Consider the following 20,023-nt stretch of genomic DNA (forward strand, 5'->3'; position numbering starts at 1 on the left):
CCTGCTTTTCTTTCTCTCCCCCCTCCTGCCCATCTCGGGACCGGGAGCCCTCCATGGCGAAAGCGGCCGGGGCCCGCTAGGCTGAAGCACTTCGCCGGAGCGACGAGGCTGGTGGCGACGGCGCTGTCGGCTGTCGTGAGGGGCTGCCGGGTGGGATGCGACTTCGGGCGTCCGAGCGGCTGTGGGTCGCCGTCGCCCCCGGCCCGGGGTCTGGAGAGCGGAGATCCCCTCAGTGAGGGGGAGGAGGGGGAACCGGGCGCACCTGGTGACCCTGGGGTTCCGGCTCCTCCGCCCCGCGGCCGCGAACCCACCGCCGGAGGAAGTTGGTTGAAATTGCTTTCCGCTACTGGCGCTGGTACGAGGGTATTGTCACAGTAGCAGCAACATGTCGACTGGGGACAGTTTTGAGACTCGGTTTGAAAAAATCGACAACCTGCTGCGGGATCCCAAATCGGAAGTGAATTCAGATTGTTTGCTGGTGAGTGGCACAGTTCTCTTTTGCTTGCCGGAGGTTCTGTATTTATTTCCTTCCTCTTGCTTTCAGTCTGATTATCTGCAAAAGAAAGTTTCAGGTGTGCATCATCTTGGAAAACACCAGAATCTGGTGTTTTTCCTGAAGAGTCTTGGAGTACCATTGAAAGCTCATGCCGCAGACCTATTTATCATTGGACTGGCTCTGCACTCTCTGAACTTTTAGCTCTGACTCAGTTTATCGTTAAACAAAAGATACTTATAAACCTCTGTTGCAGGCGATCATATAAAAAGTTACCACGTCAAAGTCATTACTACGTATATAGTTTGTTAAATGGCGACCTTAGTAATATTAATCCTTCCTATCGGTTTGACAGTAAAGTTTGAAAAGACTGCTTCCATTTACAGCTGTTTATCTCCTTAAGGGTTTAATTTTTAGACTTGTGACAATGTAGAATCGATATTGAGGAAGTGATTTTTGAGCCAAAATGTCATAGGTGATTTGAGTCTGAGGAACTTTTTGCTGGACTATTAAAGTTTAAAAATCCAAGATATCTGATGGTAGGTCATCACGATATTAACATCTTTTACAATATTGTTGATTACAAAAGTACTGCACAGATATTTTGTCATAATTGCCTTTTTTGGTGGTGTTGTGCTTAACATTATAACTTTTGAAACATTCTGAAGAAGTTTTTATGATATGAAAGTCCGAAACACTATTTTAAAAATTCTTCAGTGGTTGATAGCATGAATAAGTATCTGTAGATAACTGGAGTTCTTAAGTTTTTTCAAAATCTCCTAATACTAATAGTTGCAAACTATTTGTAAGCAAGTTTTTCCTTTACTGAACAGCCAAAAGTTATGTAATAATCCTATTTTCGCCCAGACAAAACCACGTTATCTTAAAAGTTTCAAGGAATATGTATATGGATAGTAATTTACAACCTTCTCAGAGAATTAATGTTAGATGTCCACAGTATTTGGGATTAAAATTAAGTGAATTGAATAATGCCATTCAGAGAAATAATACAATTTTAAAATCTCATCTTGAATCAGGAAAATGATGTAGATCATTTAAAATTAACATACATTTCAGTTACTCTAAATACCTGTGTATATATTTTTTAACACATATGGGTCTACAAGAAAGTTTCTCCCCAAAGCTTTCTAAATTACTCTAAGCATCCTTGACTGTGAAATAAGAGTTGTGGGTTGTATATTTGAAATGTCACACCCACATTATGGATGCCCTTCATATAGAGAAACAAAAAAGAGGGTTGATGCTTAATACAATTGAAAACATTTTATTGAATAAGAGAAGGAATTAGAACTTATCTTTCTAGGAAGGATTTCTATAACTTTTAAGAAGTCTAATTCTTCTTTTAATATTTATCCAATTTTTGTATATCTCTTGATTTTACTTTGCTTTTTGATCTCCTTATTCCATGAAGCAGTGTTACAGGGAGGGATTAGTAGGAATTTTTTTGGTTGGTTTTAGTTGTCTTCTAGCCTCTTGCCGTAGCTTCATTTGGTGGGAACCTCACAAATTTATTGAAATGTGGAGGATATAAGGAAATGTGAGTCATGAATTCTTTCCTTGAAAGTCCAATCTATTTAGAAAAACAAGTCCTCATCTCACACACATACACAAAAATAAAGCAAAACACTTCACAGATTGAGAAAATATGTGATGTTTCAAATGATTGGTATAGGTAATAAATACTCTTGGATATTGAAAGGAAGAACTCTGTGAGTTGAGAGAGCCACAGTATGCTGTATGCTGGATGGATAGGATTTAGATAGAGGGTAGTCAAAGGGGGAGTGGAAGAAAACGTGAATAGAGGGTGGAAACATGACGGGCTAGCACATGCTAGGGGAACAGAAGATAAAGTTGGAAGGATAGATTGGGGTTAGAGTGTGGAGGATTTGATTGCTAGGCTAAGGAGTTTAGATTATTCAGTATGTTGTGGCTATTAAATATTTATAAACAGGGCTGTGCTAGGGTGAATGAAGATGAATGTGGTAGTTGTGTGCAGGATGGGTTGTGTGGAAAGAGACTGGAGATGGGGTGAGATTTGAAGTTTTTTAAAAAATTATTTTAATAGTCCAGAAATGACTGAAGCTCAAAATTGGGGCATTAGAATGGGGAAGGAGAATTGATGGAATTTGATTGGCAGGGTTGGGGAAAAGGGGCAACCAAGAAGAATAGTTAGATGACTAAAAATTTTAAGCCTGGGTTATAGGGAGACTGGTGAAAACAAGTAAGGTTTGGAAATCGCTTGGGAAGAATTGGCTACAGATAAATTCAGTTTTTTGTTGTTGTTGTTCGTTTTTATTTTTTGTTTTTTAAAAGAACTCTTTTTTTTTGATAAATTCAGTTTTATATTTGTTGTGTTTGAGGGGATAGTAGGACAACCACAAAGACATGATCTGTAGACTATTGGAGATATGAAACTGAGCTCATAATTAAAGATAACAGTTTGGAAATCATTTGCACACAGATGCAAGTTGAAACTGATATAATGATAAAAGGGTAAAGAACAAAGAGGAAGAGTCAAGAAAGTAGGCAGGTAGTCATGCCCTCTCAGAGTTAGGACAGCCAAGTATCTTGGAGCCCAAAACCTAAAAGAACATAGTCAACGGACATATTCCCCCGTCACCTTTTTTCTGTTGAGTTCCATAATTGCTTATTGATAGCTGTTGAAATTTTATTATATTAATCTGAACTTGGTAAAGATTGAATTTTTCTTTGGAGGCAGAACCCTTTTTCCAGTTTTGTAGCATCTAACATGAATTTTCTTTGCATGATTATTTTATGTTTATCATCAAACATTCATTCATTTATTCAACCATGCAGAATGACCTACCAGGCAGCTTCATCTTTTTCAGTGAGTCCGTTTTTACTCTTCCCTGTCTGGACTTTGGACATCTCATGTATTGTAGGAACAATACCCTTCTTAAATTGATTGAACTTTCCCTATTATTTTGGCCTTTGTTGCTTTATTTAACTGATACTTATTGAGTATGTATTTTGTGCCATGTGCAACACTCAAGTTCTAATATTTTTTTGGTAATCTCAGAAAATAAAGTTGTCAAATTATGTTTTCTTGACTAGACCTACTCTTCAGAAATGAAAGTTCCTACACCTTTTGATTTCTGAAGAGTTTCTTGGCATAGGTCTTTTTAAAAAAAATTTAGTTAATTAATTAATTAATTTATTTTTGGCTGCCTTGGGTCTTTGTTGCTGCCTGTCGATTTTCTCTAGTTGTGGCGAGCAGAGGCTACTCTTCGTTGCGGTGCGGGGGCTTCTCATTGCGGTGGCTTCTCCTTGTGGAGTACAGGCTCTAGGCCCGCGGGCTTCAGTAGTTGTGGCTCGTGGCCTCTAGAGTGCAGGCTCACTAGTTGTGGTGCACGGGCTTAGTTGCTCCGTGGCATGTGGGATCTTCCTGGCCCAGGGCTTGAACCCCCTGCATTGGCAGGCGGATTCTTAACCACTGTGCCACCAGGGAAGTCCCTGGCATAGGGCTTTTAAACCACCTCACCCACAAAGAAAACAGCTTTTTTTGTTGAGTATTAGTAGTTATAAAATAATGTAGCTGATAGAAGCCTTGATAAATGATTTCTTCAACTTTTTCTTGAACACATAATTTATTTTAAAAACCAGGTAAGCCCATTTTTCATATTGCAAATGTAAATGCTAAAATAGTCTGCAGATGCTAAGGTAATACGGTACCTAGTCACTCGTTTCCTAGATCATCCAAATTACTCAACGTTGGTTTTCTGTAAGTCGGATTCTTTCCAGTGTCCTAATGGTTCTCTTACTGTCCATGTTATAGTTTATAGTGATAATCAAGAGCTGTTTTTCTTTTTCCAACTTTTTTTTTAAACCTTAGAATTATTTTATCTAAGGTTTGTTAACAATTTCTCAATAGTTTTGAGTACCTCTGAAAACAGTAAGGAATGGAGTTTAATTAATGTTTATTTTTCCAGAGGCAAAAATGGCTACAATTTGTAAGCTAAAAAGGAAAAACAAAGGCAGGTGAGTGGGAAGGTTAGGTATATATTTGTCTTGAGGTTTGACATACATTTCTTGAAAATAAAGCTATCTGACTGTAGCATCTTTTTTTTTTTAGTTTTTGTTTCTGACCTTTTTTTTCTAGTTTTGTTTAGTTGGTGGAGGTGTAACAATGAGTGAGTGGCATAGAGGGAAGGCAACCAATAACAGATGAACAGTGCATACTGAGTTCCAACACTGCTGTCCCCTTTGTACGTATTTGTTGCTACCATCATTCATTAGTCAGTTTTTCAGAATGTAGAAGGCAAATGTAAATGAAGTTTTGAGTTTTTCCTCTTTAAATTCTCTTTTTCTGGGCTTCCTTGACCTAGTGCTTTTCCATCTTTACATTGCTGACTTCTTTTTCCTTCAGCCACAGTCTTTGGCCCGTAATACTTAGCTTTCTCTTCACCTGTCTTGGAGAATTCATCCATTCTTATATCTTCAGCTGCTATCATCTCTGTACCCATGATATCCAGGTCTTTATTTTTTAGTCTTTTTGCTGTTTTTGAATCCTGAATACCTGACTGCCTATTAGGCATCTCTACTTGGATGTCATATTTTTACTCAAATTACTAATATTCCAAAATAAGCTTCATGTCACATAACTTACCTGTTTTGTCATTAACACTGCTAGTGTGCCTGTCACTCAAATGGAACTTTTGTTGTATACTTTAACTTTGACAATCCTAGGTCACATGTTGGATTATTTCAAAAGATTGTGGCTAGCATTCCAGATTCTAGATTATTGCTGTATAGTCCCTCTGTGTGTCCTGCCAGTTGCATTGATCACATTTGGGGTTATATTACTGTTGGTGGAATGAAAAGACTTGAGGTCATTAAGTCTTTGGGCCTTAAAGCTATATGCTTGCTAGTGTTCATAATTCATGAGTTAATGAGTGTTACCAGTATCTGTTGCATATCTGGTTAGTTTGGATCAGACTGTTTTGAGGTCATTCATTCAGCAAATCTTTGTGTAGGTTCTAAACGTGGATTCAAATGTAGGCTCTGTCGTATACTTACCAGATGATTTTAGGTGAATTATTTTAACCTCTCAAAGCTTGTTTCATCTTCAGGAAAGTGGAAGGATAATAGTACTAGATTTTCGTAAAGATTAAATAATGTAGACAAAGCAATTATCACAACATGTGACATTTAGTAAGCATTTGTTAATTGGTAACTATTATTTTTGTCATATTTATAGTATTCCTGTTATATGCTAGTCACTGTGCTTAGGCTGGAAGTTGATATTTATTGTCTTCTCTAAGTGTAAAGTAATTTATCTGGCACTTCAAACCATGCTTGTAAATTCATAATCCAGCTATACTTTATTTGAAGTGTCCAAGCCAGTTGTTACTGACAATGGAGACATTTAGATGAGATTCAGTAGAATGAGGAGGGACTTTTGGAGATTGTTTATTCATTTAGTCATGATTTATAACATACCTACTTTGTGCTAAGGGTTCAGATTGATAAAAAAGATAGTTGGGAGCTGGTTTACAGAGATTTAGTTATCTTACTCTCTTTCTGTGTGTATCTTATACTTTCACTATTCTGTTAAACAGCCCTTATTGCACCACAAGAACCCTGTGGGTGTATAGAGAGGTGGCTCAGAGTAATAGCTGAGACATGAATTGGGCCATTCATTAATCTCTTGAGTCAGAGCTGTTTTTAATCCAGAAGAAGGAACCACAGATAATATTTTATAATGAACAAAGAGTAAATTCCCAGTTTTATTTTATTTTATTTATTTATTTTTAAAATTTATTTTTTTTTGGCTGTGTTGGGTCTTCGTTGCTGTGCACAGGCTTTCTCTAGTTGCAGCCAGCGGGGGCTACTCTTCGTTGCGGTGCGCGGGCTTCTCATCGTGGTGGCTTCTCTTGTTGCAGAGCACCGGCTCTAGGCTCGCGGGCTCAGTAGTTGTTACTTGCAGGCTCTAGAGCGCAGGCTCAGCAGTTGTGGCACACGGACTCAGTAGTTGTGACTTGCAGGCTCTAGAGCACAGGCTCAGTAGTTGTGGCGCACGGGCTCAGTTGCTCTGCAGCATGTGGGATCGTCCTGGACCAGGGCTCGTCCCCTGCATTGGCAGGTGGATTCTTAACCACTGCACCACCAGGGAAGCCCCAATTCCCAGTTTTAGATTAGATTTTGCATAACTTTACAATTTAGTTTTATTTCATGATTTTAAATTTTGATGTGTTTATATGGTAAAAACTAGAGATTCTGATATATGACAGAAAGGCCCACATATCAGGAAGTACTACATACGGAGTTCTGTTGCTGAAGATAGTCTAGTAGCTCCCCTTCCCCATGACCATCCCCACTAAAAAAGAGGTACATCCATTTAGTTTAAGCCCAGAACATAGCTGATGAATACCCCACACATGTATGTACAAGGAGGTGAACAGATACTACTGCATTTCACAATGGAAAATATTCTTTAAAATATCCTGTTAGCATGGTATAGTGAAAAGTACACTGGACTGGAAATTCAGAGCACTGGCATATCCTTGTGTTGCTGTTAACTCTCTGTGTAGCCAAGTAAATCTTTTTTCTCATCTGGGCTTCATCTTCCCCAATGAAGAATTGGACCATGTAGTTGCTAATGTCCATTGTGTCTCTAAAAATTCTATAAGTCTTTATTTATTATAATTCCATAAACATTTAAAAAGTTATGATTTATTATTTAAGAAGGAAAATTTTAAAGTTAAGTGATTTGGGGGTAGAAGTATAAGAATAGGAACCATCTTTGGTAAGTGCTATTTTTGCAACTAGTTCTACATAGCCTTAGAAGATCATCCTAAGATAACTTTTAATTGTTATATTTGGCAGTTATTCTTTTTTGCATTTGTGACTTGTGTCATAATTGTAGGGGTTTGTGCTTTTTAAACAGAGAAAGTAGTAATTGAGTTACTTATCTGTTTTCCACTAAAATGTATACATGTACTAGTTTACTTTTCTAATGTGTCTGCCCTTCCTGTTTGGGATTGTGAGATGTAAGAGTACATTTTCATAATAGTTTCTAAACATTTAGTAGGAACTTGAATGTTCAAATTAACATTCAAAGTTTGATGTCTTAGGAGAGAGGTTGTCTTAAACATGTATCATATTTTAAAGCATACCCTAACCTGTGTCCCTCCTTTATTCCTATGTTTATTTTTATTATTTAATTTTAGTTTATTGTTATTCCCATACTTTATTTATAGTCTTTATTCCATACTTTCTATACTGATTTTTGGCAAGAAATTGAAATTTTACCTTAGATTGTTCCCTGGAACTAATTTTGAAATAGTGAACTACAGTTAACTCTTCTTTTTTCTCTTTGCTGTTATTCATTCATTAATGAATAATGAATTCATTTATTCAGCAAATATTTATTTGCTGTGTACTGTGTGCTAGGTGCTCTGGTAGGCACTGGGGACCCCATGGTGAGTAAAAGCAAAGGGCTCTGCCTTCATGGAACTTACAGTCCCAGGAACAGGATAAGTTATGAGCAGATTTAAATGGGGTAAGGCTTGAAGGGGAGGTAAGAGATACGATCATGCCTTTTCTCTTAGGTGGAGTATATTTAAAGACTTGTGGTGAATTAGTCTAAGTGTATAATTTTCAGATATGTCTGTAGATTGTATGTACTGGATTCCCTTGAGGACTTGTTAAAAATGGAACCTGAGCCCATGCCCAGACAAAGTCAGAATTTTGGGGTATGAGTCCTAGGATCCTGCATGAGATGTGGCTTCTTAGACATGCTCAAGTTTGAAAACTATGGTTTTAGTGGGAAAAACATGGATTTTTGTTTTGTTTGGTAATTTTATAAATGAAAAATTTCAAACATACACCAGTAGGGAAAATAGCATAGTGAACCCCCATTACTCAGATTCTGCAGTTTTCAAAATTTTGTCATACTTGCTTCATCAAACATCCTTTTTCTTGCAAAAATATTTTAAAGCAAATTCCAGATATTGTCATTTCACCCTTACATACTTCAGTAAACATCTCAAAAAAATTTTTTTTCTTACATTACCACAATGGCCATTATCGTGTCTAACAAAATTAAAAGTACCTTGGTACCATTAATTCCCAGTTTATATTCAGATTTCTCTGGTTGTCTAAAACGATGTCTTTTTTTGCAGTCGCCTTATTAGAATCTAGATTCGGACAAAGTCTACATGTTGCTTTTGTTTGTTAGGTCTTTTAAGTCTCTTTTTAATGTAGAGCAGTTTTTTCCCCCATCTCCTCGATCTGCCACCCCCATTGTCTTGTTGAAAAAACTAGGTCGTTGGTACCATACAGTGTTTCATATTCTGGATTTTTTTTGTTTGTTTCCTTGTCATGTCATTTAGCTTGCTCCTGTATCTTCCATGTTTCCTGTAAGTTGGTAGTTAGATCTAAAAACTCGTTTTAATTATTTTGACCTTTTAGTCAGGAGTGTTTCATAGATTGTATTTTCTTTTGCATCACATCAAGAGGCATACAGTACCTGGCTGACCCACGCTTTTAGTGATGCTAAGGTTGATCAGTGTGTTCAGGTGGTGACAGCCTGAATAACTTGCTTTGTAAAATCCTTTAGTATCCTTTCAGCTAATGGTTCCATCCATTTATAATTTTTAACTGAAGCAGTTATTCATCAGGGAAAGCAAAATAATGGTTTTCTAATTATGTCATTCCTTTCACATTTATTAACTGTAATTCTTCTGTTAAGAGAATATAAGAATTTAAGAATGTTTACTCATCGTCTATAGGGCTGTTTGCTTACCGTGAAATAGTGTTCATAAAGTACAGGGTGAATGCATCAGTCTTTCTCTTTATTTTTATTTTTTTTAAACTTTTTGTTTTTTAGGTTTTTATTGGAGTATAGTTCATTTACAATGTGTTAGTTTCAGGTGTACAGCAAAGTGAATCAGTTATACATACACATATATCAACTTTTTTTTTTTTAGATTCTTTTAGTCTTTCTCTTTAATTGCCACTTTTCAGAGTGAGGTATTTTGGAAGTTTAGTGTGCTAGACATGGCACAAATTGGGTATTTAAGGGAAATTTAAGAAAGGGACTATTTACAAATGTATAGACAGTATTTAAGGAAATCAGTAGGGGTAGTACAGTACCCTGGGACAAGTAACAGTGGGGAAAGAGCTACTACCACCTTTAGGATGACAAGGGAAGAGAACAATTGGAAGGGTAGCTCTACGGAGAGGGCTTTCTGGCAGGGACTGTGGTTTTAAGTAGAGATAGAAGCATGTTGATCTGGCAGTAAGGGAACAAGGGGAATATATCCCCTGCTGTTATCGGCCTCCCTCCCTACAGTTTCCTACTGTGGTCTCCCTTTGCCTAAAAGGCTGGTATGCAAAAGAACTCATTAATCTAGTACATAAAGTTCAGCGGATAAGATATACCCAACATTTATTTATTTCTCTCTTTTATTTTGTTTTTTATTTTTGGCATCATTGTGGAAACCATTAAAAATATATATTTGATGTGTTTCAGTCAATTTTTGTCATGTTTGCTATGCTCAGTTTGTCCTGTCTTTGACTAATGGGAGCCTCTTTACATTGACTCCCATCTTATTTGTCTATGATCTTAATAATCTTTGAGGGAACTTCCTTGTTTCTTGGTGTAATAAGATGACCAGGCTCATCTTGTACATACATTTCTTGCCCCAGACTTGGAAATCAGCCATTTAGTGGGGACCTGGATGCTAGTACTCATTACTACTGGTTAAAATTGCTTCTTATCCTTGTTTAATAATTAGGGCTGTGAAATTTTATTTTTGGAAAGAAGAAAAAATACTTTATACTGATAATTCTAGTTTATGTTTATCATCACTTTGTATTTTTTGCTTTTACATGGAAAGATCTTAGTTCTAACAACACTAACATAATTACACATTTGTTTAATTTCCAAGAATGTGGGTATGATATACATGAAAGAAAAACTGAATGGTTGGTGGGTGATGGTGGGTGGGGTCTGAAGTACAGAATTGTACTCTCTAGTTGACACTGTAAATTGTAAACTGAAAAATTGTATGGCCTTGGACAGCTAATGTCTACTCTCTGACCCTTGGTTTTCATTAGGAGTATAGTACAAAATTCAGTAGTTGAAACCATCTCCAAACTGTCTTTAGATACAAGTGTATTTAAATTCCCAACCTTATTAAGAAATTCTGTTTTAGATATGTCTTCTATCCTTTAGTTAATTTTTAAAATTTTAATGCTGTAACAGTAGGACAAAGAAAATGTTTCCCTAATTTTTATCATCCACTCTAAAAGTGTTTACTCATCTCATCCTATTTCCTTTGTTTATTTGTTTCCTGTATTTCCTTTGTTTATTTCTAGTAATATCTAGTCATGGAGGCAATATAGCATAGTGGTTGAGAGCATGAGCTTTGCAGTCAGACTGTGATTTTGAATCCCAACCAGGTCAGGCACTTAGTAGCCTTGTGAGTTTGGGCAAAATTCTTAACTTTTTTAGGACTCATATGCTTACATCATCCTCAAATGAGATTAATCACAGACTCTCATAGGGCTGTTAGGAATATTAAATGTGATAATGCTAGTGCATGTAACATGCTTTGCATAGTTCTCAGCCTTTAGTTAATGTTAGCTATCATTATCATCATCATTGTTTTCATTATATGTCTTCATAATTTGTTCTGGGAAAAAGGACTTGTGTTGACCAAGAGCATTATTATCCACCTCCCCATTCCACAGGCCAACTTTTTATTTAGTTGAGTGATCTTGGACAAGTTATCTAACTTCTTTGAGCCTGAATATATTTAATCTGCAAAATGAGAATCATAATAATGTTTACTTCATAGGTTTAATCATGAGGGTTAAATGAAATAATTTATATGCAAGTGCTGTAGTTTCATCCAGGTGTTAATAGTTACTCCTTTCCTTGCTCTACCTTTATATTACAGATTTATGAAGGTTCCACTGTAGTTAGAAATACTAGTACTTGGAAACTTGGGAGAAGAGTAGAATGGGATTCTTTATTTGAAATATTTCTTAAATCTGATTTTTGCTTTCTTTTATTTCTGCCCTACTCAAGTCGAAAATTTCAACCCAACATTCTTGGGTTTAGTGGGACACCCTAGCAGTTTGCCAGTATAGTCCATACTGTATCTTTCTTTTTCTTAACTTTAGTGCTTTTGGTCATGTGGTCTTAGCTTCCCTATTTACTTAGTCTTAATTCCTACCATTCTCCAAAATAGACTGTATGTTCCAGGTGGATTTCCTCACTTTCTACAGCATGTTGCCTGCTCTTTCCCACCAGGCCTTATCTTTCTCTCCCTTTGAGTTCTCCTCTATGTCTTCCTCGCCAATTTTCTCATCTTTATAGTCTAACATAAGTTACAACTGTGTTATACTGTTATTTTCTCTTTTGAACTTCTATAGTATTTGTAATCTGTCTCATATAGTTTAGAACTTGATCAGAACTGTGTTGTATGAGTCTAAAGTGTTTAGTCTTACCTCTCTAATGAGAATTACTAATGAGGGCTTAGTAATTTTGGACATTATTGTTCAATGAATACTTTTTGATGGTTGTGAATGATTATCTGCCCCCCCCCATTCCCCTGTTCTTTCTCTCTGAATTAGTTAGGATGCTGTCAGTTATACATGATAGCACTCAACTTGAATTTTCCTAGGCAAAAAGAATTTCTAGAGTCAGAGAAACCTGATCTCATTAAAAGTATAAAGATTCAGTTGAACTTCAGTAAGAACTGGAACTTGGGCCTCAAATGGAAACAAGCCATTCTCTCTCTATTCTTATTCTTGCTTTGTGTTGTCATTCGGACTGTAGACTGGTTTTAGTCACTTGTGTGGAAGATACCGTTGCCCAGAGTGCTGGAGCTTTATATCTAACAGCTTCAGCTTCAACCACTGATTTTAAATCTTGGAGTCTCAAATCCAGAGCTCTGGAGCAAAAGATGCATCGATTCAGCTTGGGTCAGGTGCTCACCCCTCAACTAATCTCTTGTGATAAGGATCACATGAGAACTATGAGAATGGGGAAGCAGTTTCTAGGAAAAGAAGAGCAGTGAGGCAAGGCAGACTATAACACAGATGTTCCTTATACCACTCCTCCCTTCCCTCTTCTTTTGACCTTGGCTGGATCGCTTAAACTCTCTTTAACAGCCTATTCTTCAGTCTGTGAAAGGGAGTTAATAATAATTTATTTCATAGGGTGGTGGTAAGCATTAAATGTGATCATCTGTAAAGCATGGTTTGAAACCTCACAAAAACAGTTGTGTAAGCTGATGATAAATGGCTGCCCCTAGGTCCCTTTTGCCCTTCTGCCCTGTGCTCTTCTGCCCTGGCCCCAAAGCTTTTTTGTTTGTAGGAGTTTATCCTGCCATTCTAGGTTGTTAGGTGGTCTTTTGGCATTACCTGTCTCAACCCAGTCCCCCATAGCTTCTATCATCTTTTTGAGTAGAAGAGAATGAAGTTATTAACCTCATATAGCTTTTCTCAGGTGGTTTTAGAGTAAATATTTATTATAATTAAATGAATTATAATCTAAATAAAAACAATGGGCTTATTTTTGTAATTGTAGCATTCATGCTCAGTCCCTGCCCCTTTTCTTCTTATAGTAGTGGCAGAGTAGCCACTTAATTTAGTGAATTGAAAGCTAAGGGCCTATAGAGATTCTACTCCTTTTTACCTATATTAATTAGAAATCTTTATTGTAAAGGACTGAAAACTCAACCCAAATTAATTTAAACAACAAAGAATGTTATTGCCTCTGAATACTTGATAGGTAGGTTCTGGCTTCAGGAATGTCTTTTTTCAGGGCTCAAATGATGTGACTGGGAGCTGGCTTTCCAAATCTGCTTCTTTAGTATTGTCTCCTTTCTCAGGTACATAACTCCTTGTGGTTGTAAGGTACTTGCCATTAGCTTCCATGAGTGCTTGTTCAGGCATAGTGGAAGAAAAAGTCTTTTCTTCTAACCTTTAAATAGAGTTTCTAACTGATCTGGCCCACTAGATCGTGTGCCCATACCAGTCACAGTAGTCAGAAGAATGGTTTGATGGTAAGCGTAGGCCTCCGTCATGAGCTCCAGTCTCAGAACTGGGAGTGAGTCGTCTTATTCCAAGACAGAGTATTAGAGTTGCATGAGGGAGGGATGGAAATTGGAGTTCAGTTTCCAAGATAGGGGGAAATGACCTGCTGGGCAGTCGCAAACAGCAAGTATCTCCTATATTAGATGGAGATTCCTCACCGAGAGAGACCCAAGTTATGATAGTTTATTCTTCCTTATCTTTTTTGTAAATGACGTGTTTACTAAATTGTTAAGTTATCTAACATTAGAGTTAGCATAAGTATTGTCAACTAGTTGCTAAAGACTGCCAATTTAAGACCACAGCTGGGATAACATTTGGTCCTTTAATGAAAGGATACCTGTATGCAGCTTTGCCTTAATGATAAGTCTTCGGGTAACTTAGTGAAAGATTTCCAAATGCCTGTTCATGGATCAACCATATCAAAACCAAATACAGATTCTGGCAGGCCTCACCACAGCCTTACCGTACGAGAATTGGAGTTGGAAGATGTAGTATGCTGAAATTTGTATTCTTAACAGAGTCTATGTGATTGCATAGCCAGGTTTGGGAAGGACTGAATAGTTGCCAACTAGCTAGACATTATGCCTCCTGCATAATACCTCATTTGGGAAGCTGCTGTGAGGAAAACAAAATAGATGGAAGTGGTAGGATTGGATAGAAAAAAACTTGCCTCCCTTTTAAGAAAGTATTTTCTCTTTTTAAAAATATGTTTTAAGAAAGAACAGGTTATATGAAAAAGAATGAATGTTTTCTGAAAAAGCTGGTTTTGTTTTAGTTTGTTTGGTTGATCTGATTTCAGGCGGGGCAGGAAATCAGATTTGATAAAGAATTCAAGTAGTGTTACCCTCAGTCATCATTGTAACTCCCCAGTACCTTGTTCCTTTGCCAGCTAAAAGGAAAGGACCTCCTGTTTTCTTAGTACTTATGAAGAAATTGTTTAAATGTGAATAGGCTATGAAAGAATAGTATAGTATATTTAAAAAACAGATTTTTTTAAAATAAATTCGAAAGAGATTGGAAATTTACTGTTCCTATGAGATTAAAATTTTTTTCCTAAATGAAAACATATTTGAATTACTTAAATAGCTCGTGGGCTTCTGAGCTATTATATATTGAGATATTGATGCTCAACATGTAAGCTCCATGAGAGCAGGTATCTGATTGTCTGTCTGGTTCACTGATGTGTCACTAGTTCCACGAGCAGTGCCTGGCATATTTTAAGTTTTCAATAAATATTTGTTTGTTGTTGAATTACTAGAAAATGTTTTTGTTTGTTTCTGTAATGAAAGCCAAGAACAGCTGACATGAGGTTAAGAGATACGGTGTAATTGGTAATTTATTTAAATCTAAGCTATATCTGTTCTAGGGGGATAATATATTTTAAAACTACAAATGGTATGTATAAAGGTATAGGTGGGTTCCCCCACTCCCCAATATCTTTTATTTTTTATTTTTATTTATTTATTTTTTTTGCGGTATGCGGGCCTCTCACTGTCATGGCCTCTCCCGTTGCGGAGCACAGGCTCCGGACGTGCAGGCTCAGTGGCCACGGCTCACGGGCCCAGCCGCTCCGCGGCATGTGGGACCCGCCTGGACCAGGGCACGAACCCGTGTCCCCTGCATCGGCAGGCGGACTCTCAACCACTGCGCCACCAGGGAAGCCCCCCAGTATCTTTTAATTTTGGATGGGGAACCAAAAGCCAATATATTCATCTTTATAAGACTTTGCACATTCATTATTTTATTTAATCTTTACAACAATCCCATGGGCTGCAGATATTATTCTTTATAAGTTAAATTAAACCTTAGAAAAGGTAAATGAATTGCCTGACATAACAGCGTATCATCAGTAACTGGCAGGCTTTCAAAGATCCTTCGTCTGTAGTATAGTGGAAAGAGCATCAAAGTTGTAGATAACATGCCACAAAGAGAAGTGTTTCCACAGCACTTAGGAGAGTACTTTGTACACAGACTGCACAAAGTGAAAAACATTTAAATTGAAAAGTATGGGCATTGGTAAAGAATGGAGTGGGGAAGATGAGGTATGTAGTAGTAGGGAAAAGATCTTGCTAAATGTTTATTGACTAGGTTGGAGGGGGAAGGTAAGTAAGTTCTGTAGTATTTTACTTCAGAAGCAGTGGTCTAGAACTTGACTGGGTAAGGGATGGGAGTCAGTTCTTTGATTGTGCAATGTATTTATTGCAAGGTTCAAATAGCTTTCTGCTAAAACATATCTTTGTCGGATTTGACACGTCTGGAAAGTGAGTATTGGTAGGCAATCTAAGCCATGAAGCATGGTGATCTGAAGTAGAATAAAATGATGCATGATGATTAATGACACCATCATGCACATTAATTTAACAGTAGACAGTAGTAACATTTTACTGAATTGGTATCAAATAAGATACGGGATGACTTTGGGAACATGTTAAAAAAATTAATATCTGTGTATTTGGTGCAGGGATTACTGTCCTATAACAGAACTGAACATTTATGAGGGGCTAGGGATGGGCTAGGGGATTGACTGCAAAGAGGTACAAGGGAACGTTTAGGGTGATGGAAGTGTTCTGTATCTTGATTGTGGTAGTGGTGGTGGTTATACAGCTGTTTGTCGAAATTCATTGAACTATAAACCTAAAAAGGATGAATTTTATTTTACGTAAATTATACCTCAATAAACCTGAATTTTTAAAAAAGAAAAAATACTTGGTGAAAGGATTAGTAGTCCTATGACAGAACTAAACATTTATTTGCTGCTGTCAGTAATATGGCCTTTGAATATGAGGGATGTGTCTGTGTGTGACTTCACTTATGTATGTATGTGTCACTTGGGAAGGACCTGTGCTGTCTGAATTTTGAAATGTGATGATTGAAAAACAACTGGTAATATTTGTGGCCAGTGATAAAATTAGAGCTTTTATGTGAAAATTAGAATTTTGGAAAACTTGTATTTGCCACCCTGAGCTTGACAGCTTTCCAATGTCTAAAGACTTTTCTCATGTAGTTGGTGGTGACATTAATAAATGTGATTTTTGAACATTGTGTGATGAAATGTATCAACATTTGGAAGAGCTCATAATTTTTTGGAAGAGCCAATATTTTCTCAGTGACCAATTATAAAATCATCGATGAGTAAAAGATCTACTCAAAGTACAAGATAGGCCGTTAATTTTTTTTTTTAATTTATTTATTTATTTTTGGCTGTGTTAGGCCTTCATTGCTGCACGCGGGCTTTCTCTAGTTGCGGCGATTGGGGCCCACTCTTCATTGTGGTGCGCGGGCTTCTCATTGCGGTGGCTTCGCTTGTTGTGGAGCATGGGCTGTAGGCGCGCAGGCTTTAGTAGTTGTTGCATGTGGGCTGAGTAGTTGTGGCTCTTGGGCTCTAGAGCGCAGGCTCAGTAGTTGTGGCACACGGGCTTAGTTGCTCTGTGGCATATGGGATCTTCCTGGACCAGGGATCAAACCCGTGTCCCCTGCATTGGCAGGCGGCCTCTCAACCACTGCGCCACCAGGGAAGTCCACCATTTAATTTAAATATTACAAAGTGAGCGCAAAAAGTTCATTGATACAGTTTCAGATTCCATATTGCAAATGACTTTTTTTTTTTTTTTTTTTTTTTTTTAATGTGTCTGTGCCATGTGGCTTGTGGGATCTTAGTTCCCTGACCAGGGATTGAACCCGGCCCTGGCAGTGAAAGTGCAGAGTCCTCACCACTGGACTGCCAGGGATTCCCTAATGGATTTGTTTTTAAAAATCCATTCTCATGATCTGTCTTTTAGTCAGTGTGTTAAGAGTATTCCCATTTAATGTAGTATTAACGTGTTTGGGTTTGTCTCCCATTTTATTACTTATTTTGTACTTCTTCCCTTTGTTTTTTGTTCCTGTTTCTCTTTCTTGCCTTCTTTTGGGTTATTTATACATTTTTTAGTATCCATTTTAGTTTATATATTGTGTGTGGGGTTGTTAAATAAATTTATTTTTTATTTATTTATTTTTGGCTGAGTTGGGTCTTCGTTGCTGCGCGTGAGCTTTCTCTAATTGTGGCATGCGGGGGCCACTCTTCGTTGCTGTGCGTAGGCTTCTCATTGTGGTGGCTTCTCTTGTTATAGAGCACGGGCTCTAGGCACGCAAGCTTCAGTAGTTGTGGCTCGAGGGCTCTAGAGCGCAGGCTCAGTAGTTGTGGCACATGAGCCCAGCTGCCCCGTGGCATGTGGGATCTTCCCTGACCAGGGCTCGAACCCGTGTCCCCTGAATTGGCAGGCGGATTCTTAACCACTGCGCCACCAGGGAAGTCCCTGTGTTTTTGATTATATTTTTTATGCAGTTTTTTTAATGGTTGCTGTTCTAGGGATTTCAGTATACATGCCTGACTTTTCACAGTATGCTACCACTTTTTAAGGAATGTAGGAACCTTACCACCATAAATGCCCCTTCACCCTCCCCTTTATGTTGTAGTTGTCTTATGTATTTCAGCTATACACATTGAAAATCCCGTCAGAAAATGTTATAATTTTTGTCTTCATTGGTCAAATATATTTTAAATAACTCAATAGGAGAAGAATAGGTAAATTTATCATTTTGGTTGCTCTTCTTACCTCATGTTCCAAGTTTCCTTCCACTATCATTTTCCTTCTGTCTGAAGAACTTCCTTTATGAGGTGGTTTTTTTTTTTTTTTTTAAGTAGTCCTTTTACAGCAAGTTAGCTGGCTATGAATTTTCATAGTTTTCCTTCCTCTCAGGCTGTTTTTATTTCATTTTCATTCCTAAAGTATATTTTCAGTGGCTATAGAATTTTGGATTGATAGTTCTTTCCTTTTGATACTTTAAAAATGGTGTTCCACTTCTTTCAGAGGTTTCACATAGTTTCTGGTGAGAAATCTTCAGGTATCCAATTCATTCTCCCCCTGTAAGTAAGGTCATTTTTTTCTGGTTGTCCTCAAGGTATTTTCTTTGTTTTTAGTTTTAAGCAGTTTGATTATGATGTGTCTGGAAGTAGGTTCCTTTGGGTTTATCCTATTGGGGTTCACTGAGCTTGAATCAGTAGCAAATATGGGAAGCAAATATGGGAAATTTTCAACCTTTGTTTCTTTAAATATTTTCACTGCACTAAACTCTTTCTCCTGTCCTTTTGGGACTCTTAATAGCACAAATGTTCCCCTTTCTGTTGTTTTCCCACAGGTCCCTGGGGCTCTGTTCATTTAAAAACAATTTTTTTTTTCCTTTGTTGATTAGATCATTTTTACTGATGTATCTTCAGGTACAGGCGTACCTCATTTTATTGTGCTTTGCTTTTTTGCACTTCACAGATACTACAATTTTTACATGTTTGTGACAACGCTGTGTTCATCAAGTCTGGTGGTGCCATTTTTCCAACAACATTTGCTCACGTTGTGTCTTTATGTCACATTTTGGTAATTCTTGCAACATTTCAACCTTTTTCATTATTATATTTATTATGGGGATCTGTGATTAGTAATCTTTGATGTTAGTACCATGACTACTGAAGGCTCAAATGATGGTTAGCATTTTTTAGCAGTAGGGTATTTTAAAATTAAGGTATGTGCATTGTTTTTTAGATATAATATTATTGCACAGTTAATAAACTGCAGTATAGCATAAACATAAATTTTATATGCACTGGGAAACTAAAAAATTCGTGTGACTGGCTTTATTGCAATATTTGCTTCATTGTGGTAGTCTGGAATCAAACCCATACCATCTCCAAGGTATGCCCGCATACTGAGTCTTTTCTCTTGTCATCTCTTTGTTGCTTTTGAGCTTATCGAGGGTGTGTTTTTCATTTTGGTCATTGTATTTTTCCCTTCTGAATTTTCCATTTAGTTCTTTTTTTATTGCTTACACTGTCTAACCATTAATTCCAAGTGTTTGCCCTTATTTTGGGGAGCATTTTAATAATAGCTGTTTTAAAAGTCTTTGTTAAGTCTTTGTTAGATAATTCCAACCTGTGTGTCATTTTGCTATTGGCATCTGTCATTTGTCTTTAACTTTTTGTTTTGAAATAATTACAGATTTACAGGAAGTTACAAATATAATGCAGAGAGGTCTAATGCACCCTTCACCCAGTTTCCCTTGATGGTTACATTATGCATAACCTTGGGACAGTATCAAAACCAGCAAATTGCAATTGGTTTGATGTGTGTGTACAGTTCTGTGCCATTTTCCACATGTGTAGATTCCTGTAGCCACTGCTACAATCAAGATACAGAACTATTCCATCACCACAAAGATTTCCCTGTGTTACTTCTATATAGTCATATCCCCCTACCCCCCATATCCCTAACCCCTGGAAACCACTAATCTGTTCTCCATCTGTATAATTTTATCATTTGAAGAATGTTATTAGAAAAAAATCATACAATATACAACCGTTTGAGATTGTTTTTTTCACTCATAAAGCCCCTGAGATCCATCCCC

General features: G+C 37.2%; 1 protein-coding gene across 2 annotated transcripts in view; it reads left to right on the top strand.

Moving 5' to 3' along the window:
* The first annotated feature begins 346 nt into the window (after positions 1-346).
* ROCK1 (Rho associated coiled-coil containing protein kinase 1) overlaps positions 347-20,023 on the top strand; it is a 147,420-nt gene continuing 127,743 nt past the window's right edge. For both annotated transcript variants that reach the window (XM_079941935.1, XM_079941936.1), the window contains exon 1: positions 347-478. In XM_079941935.1, the coding sequence (XP_079798061.1) occupies positions 386-478 (93 nt within the window). In that variant the 5' untranslated portion in view covers positions 347-385. The remainder of the gene's footprint in view (positions 479-20,023) is intronic.

The sequence above is a fragment of the Stenella coeruleoalba genome (assembly GCF_951394435.1).
Source record: "Stenella coeruleoalba genome assembly, chromosome: 14".
In the NCBI taxonomy this organism is placed as follows: Eukaryota; Metazoa; Chordata; class Mammalia; order Artiodactyla; family Delphinidae; genus Stenella; species Stenella coeruleoalba.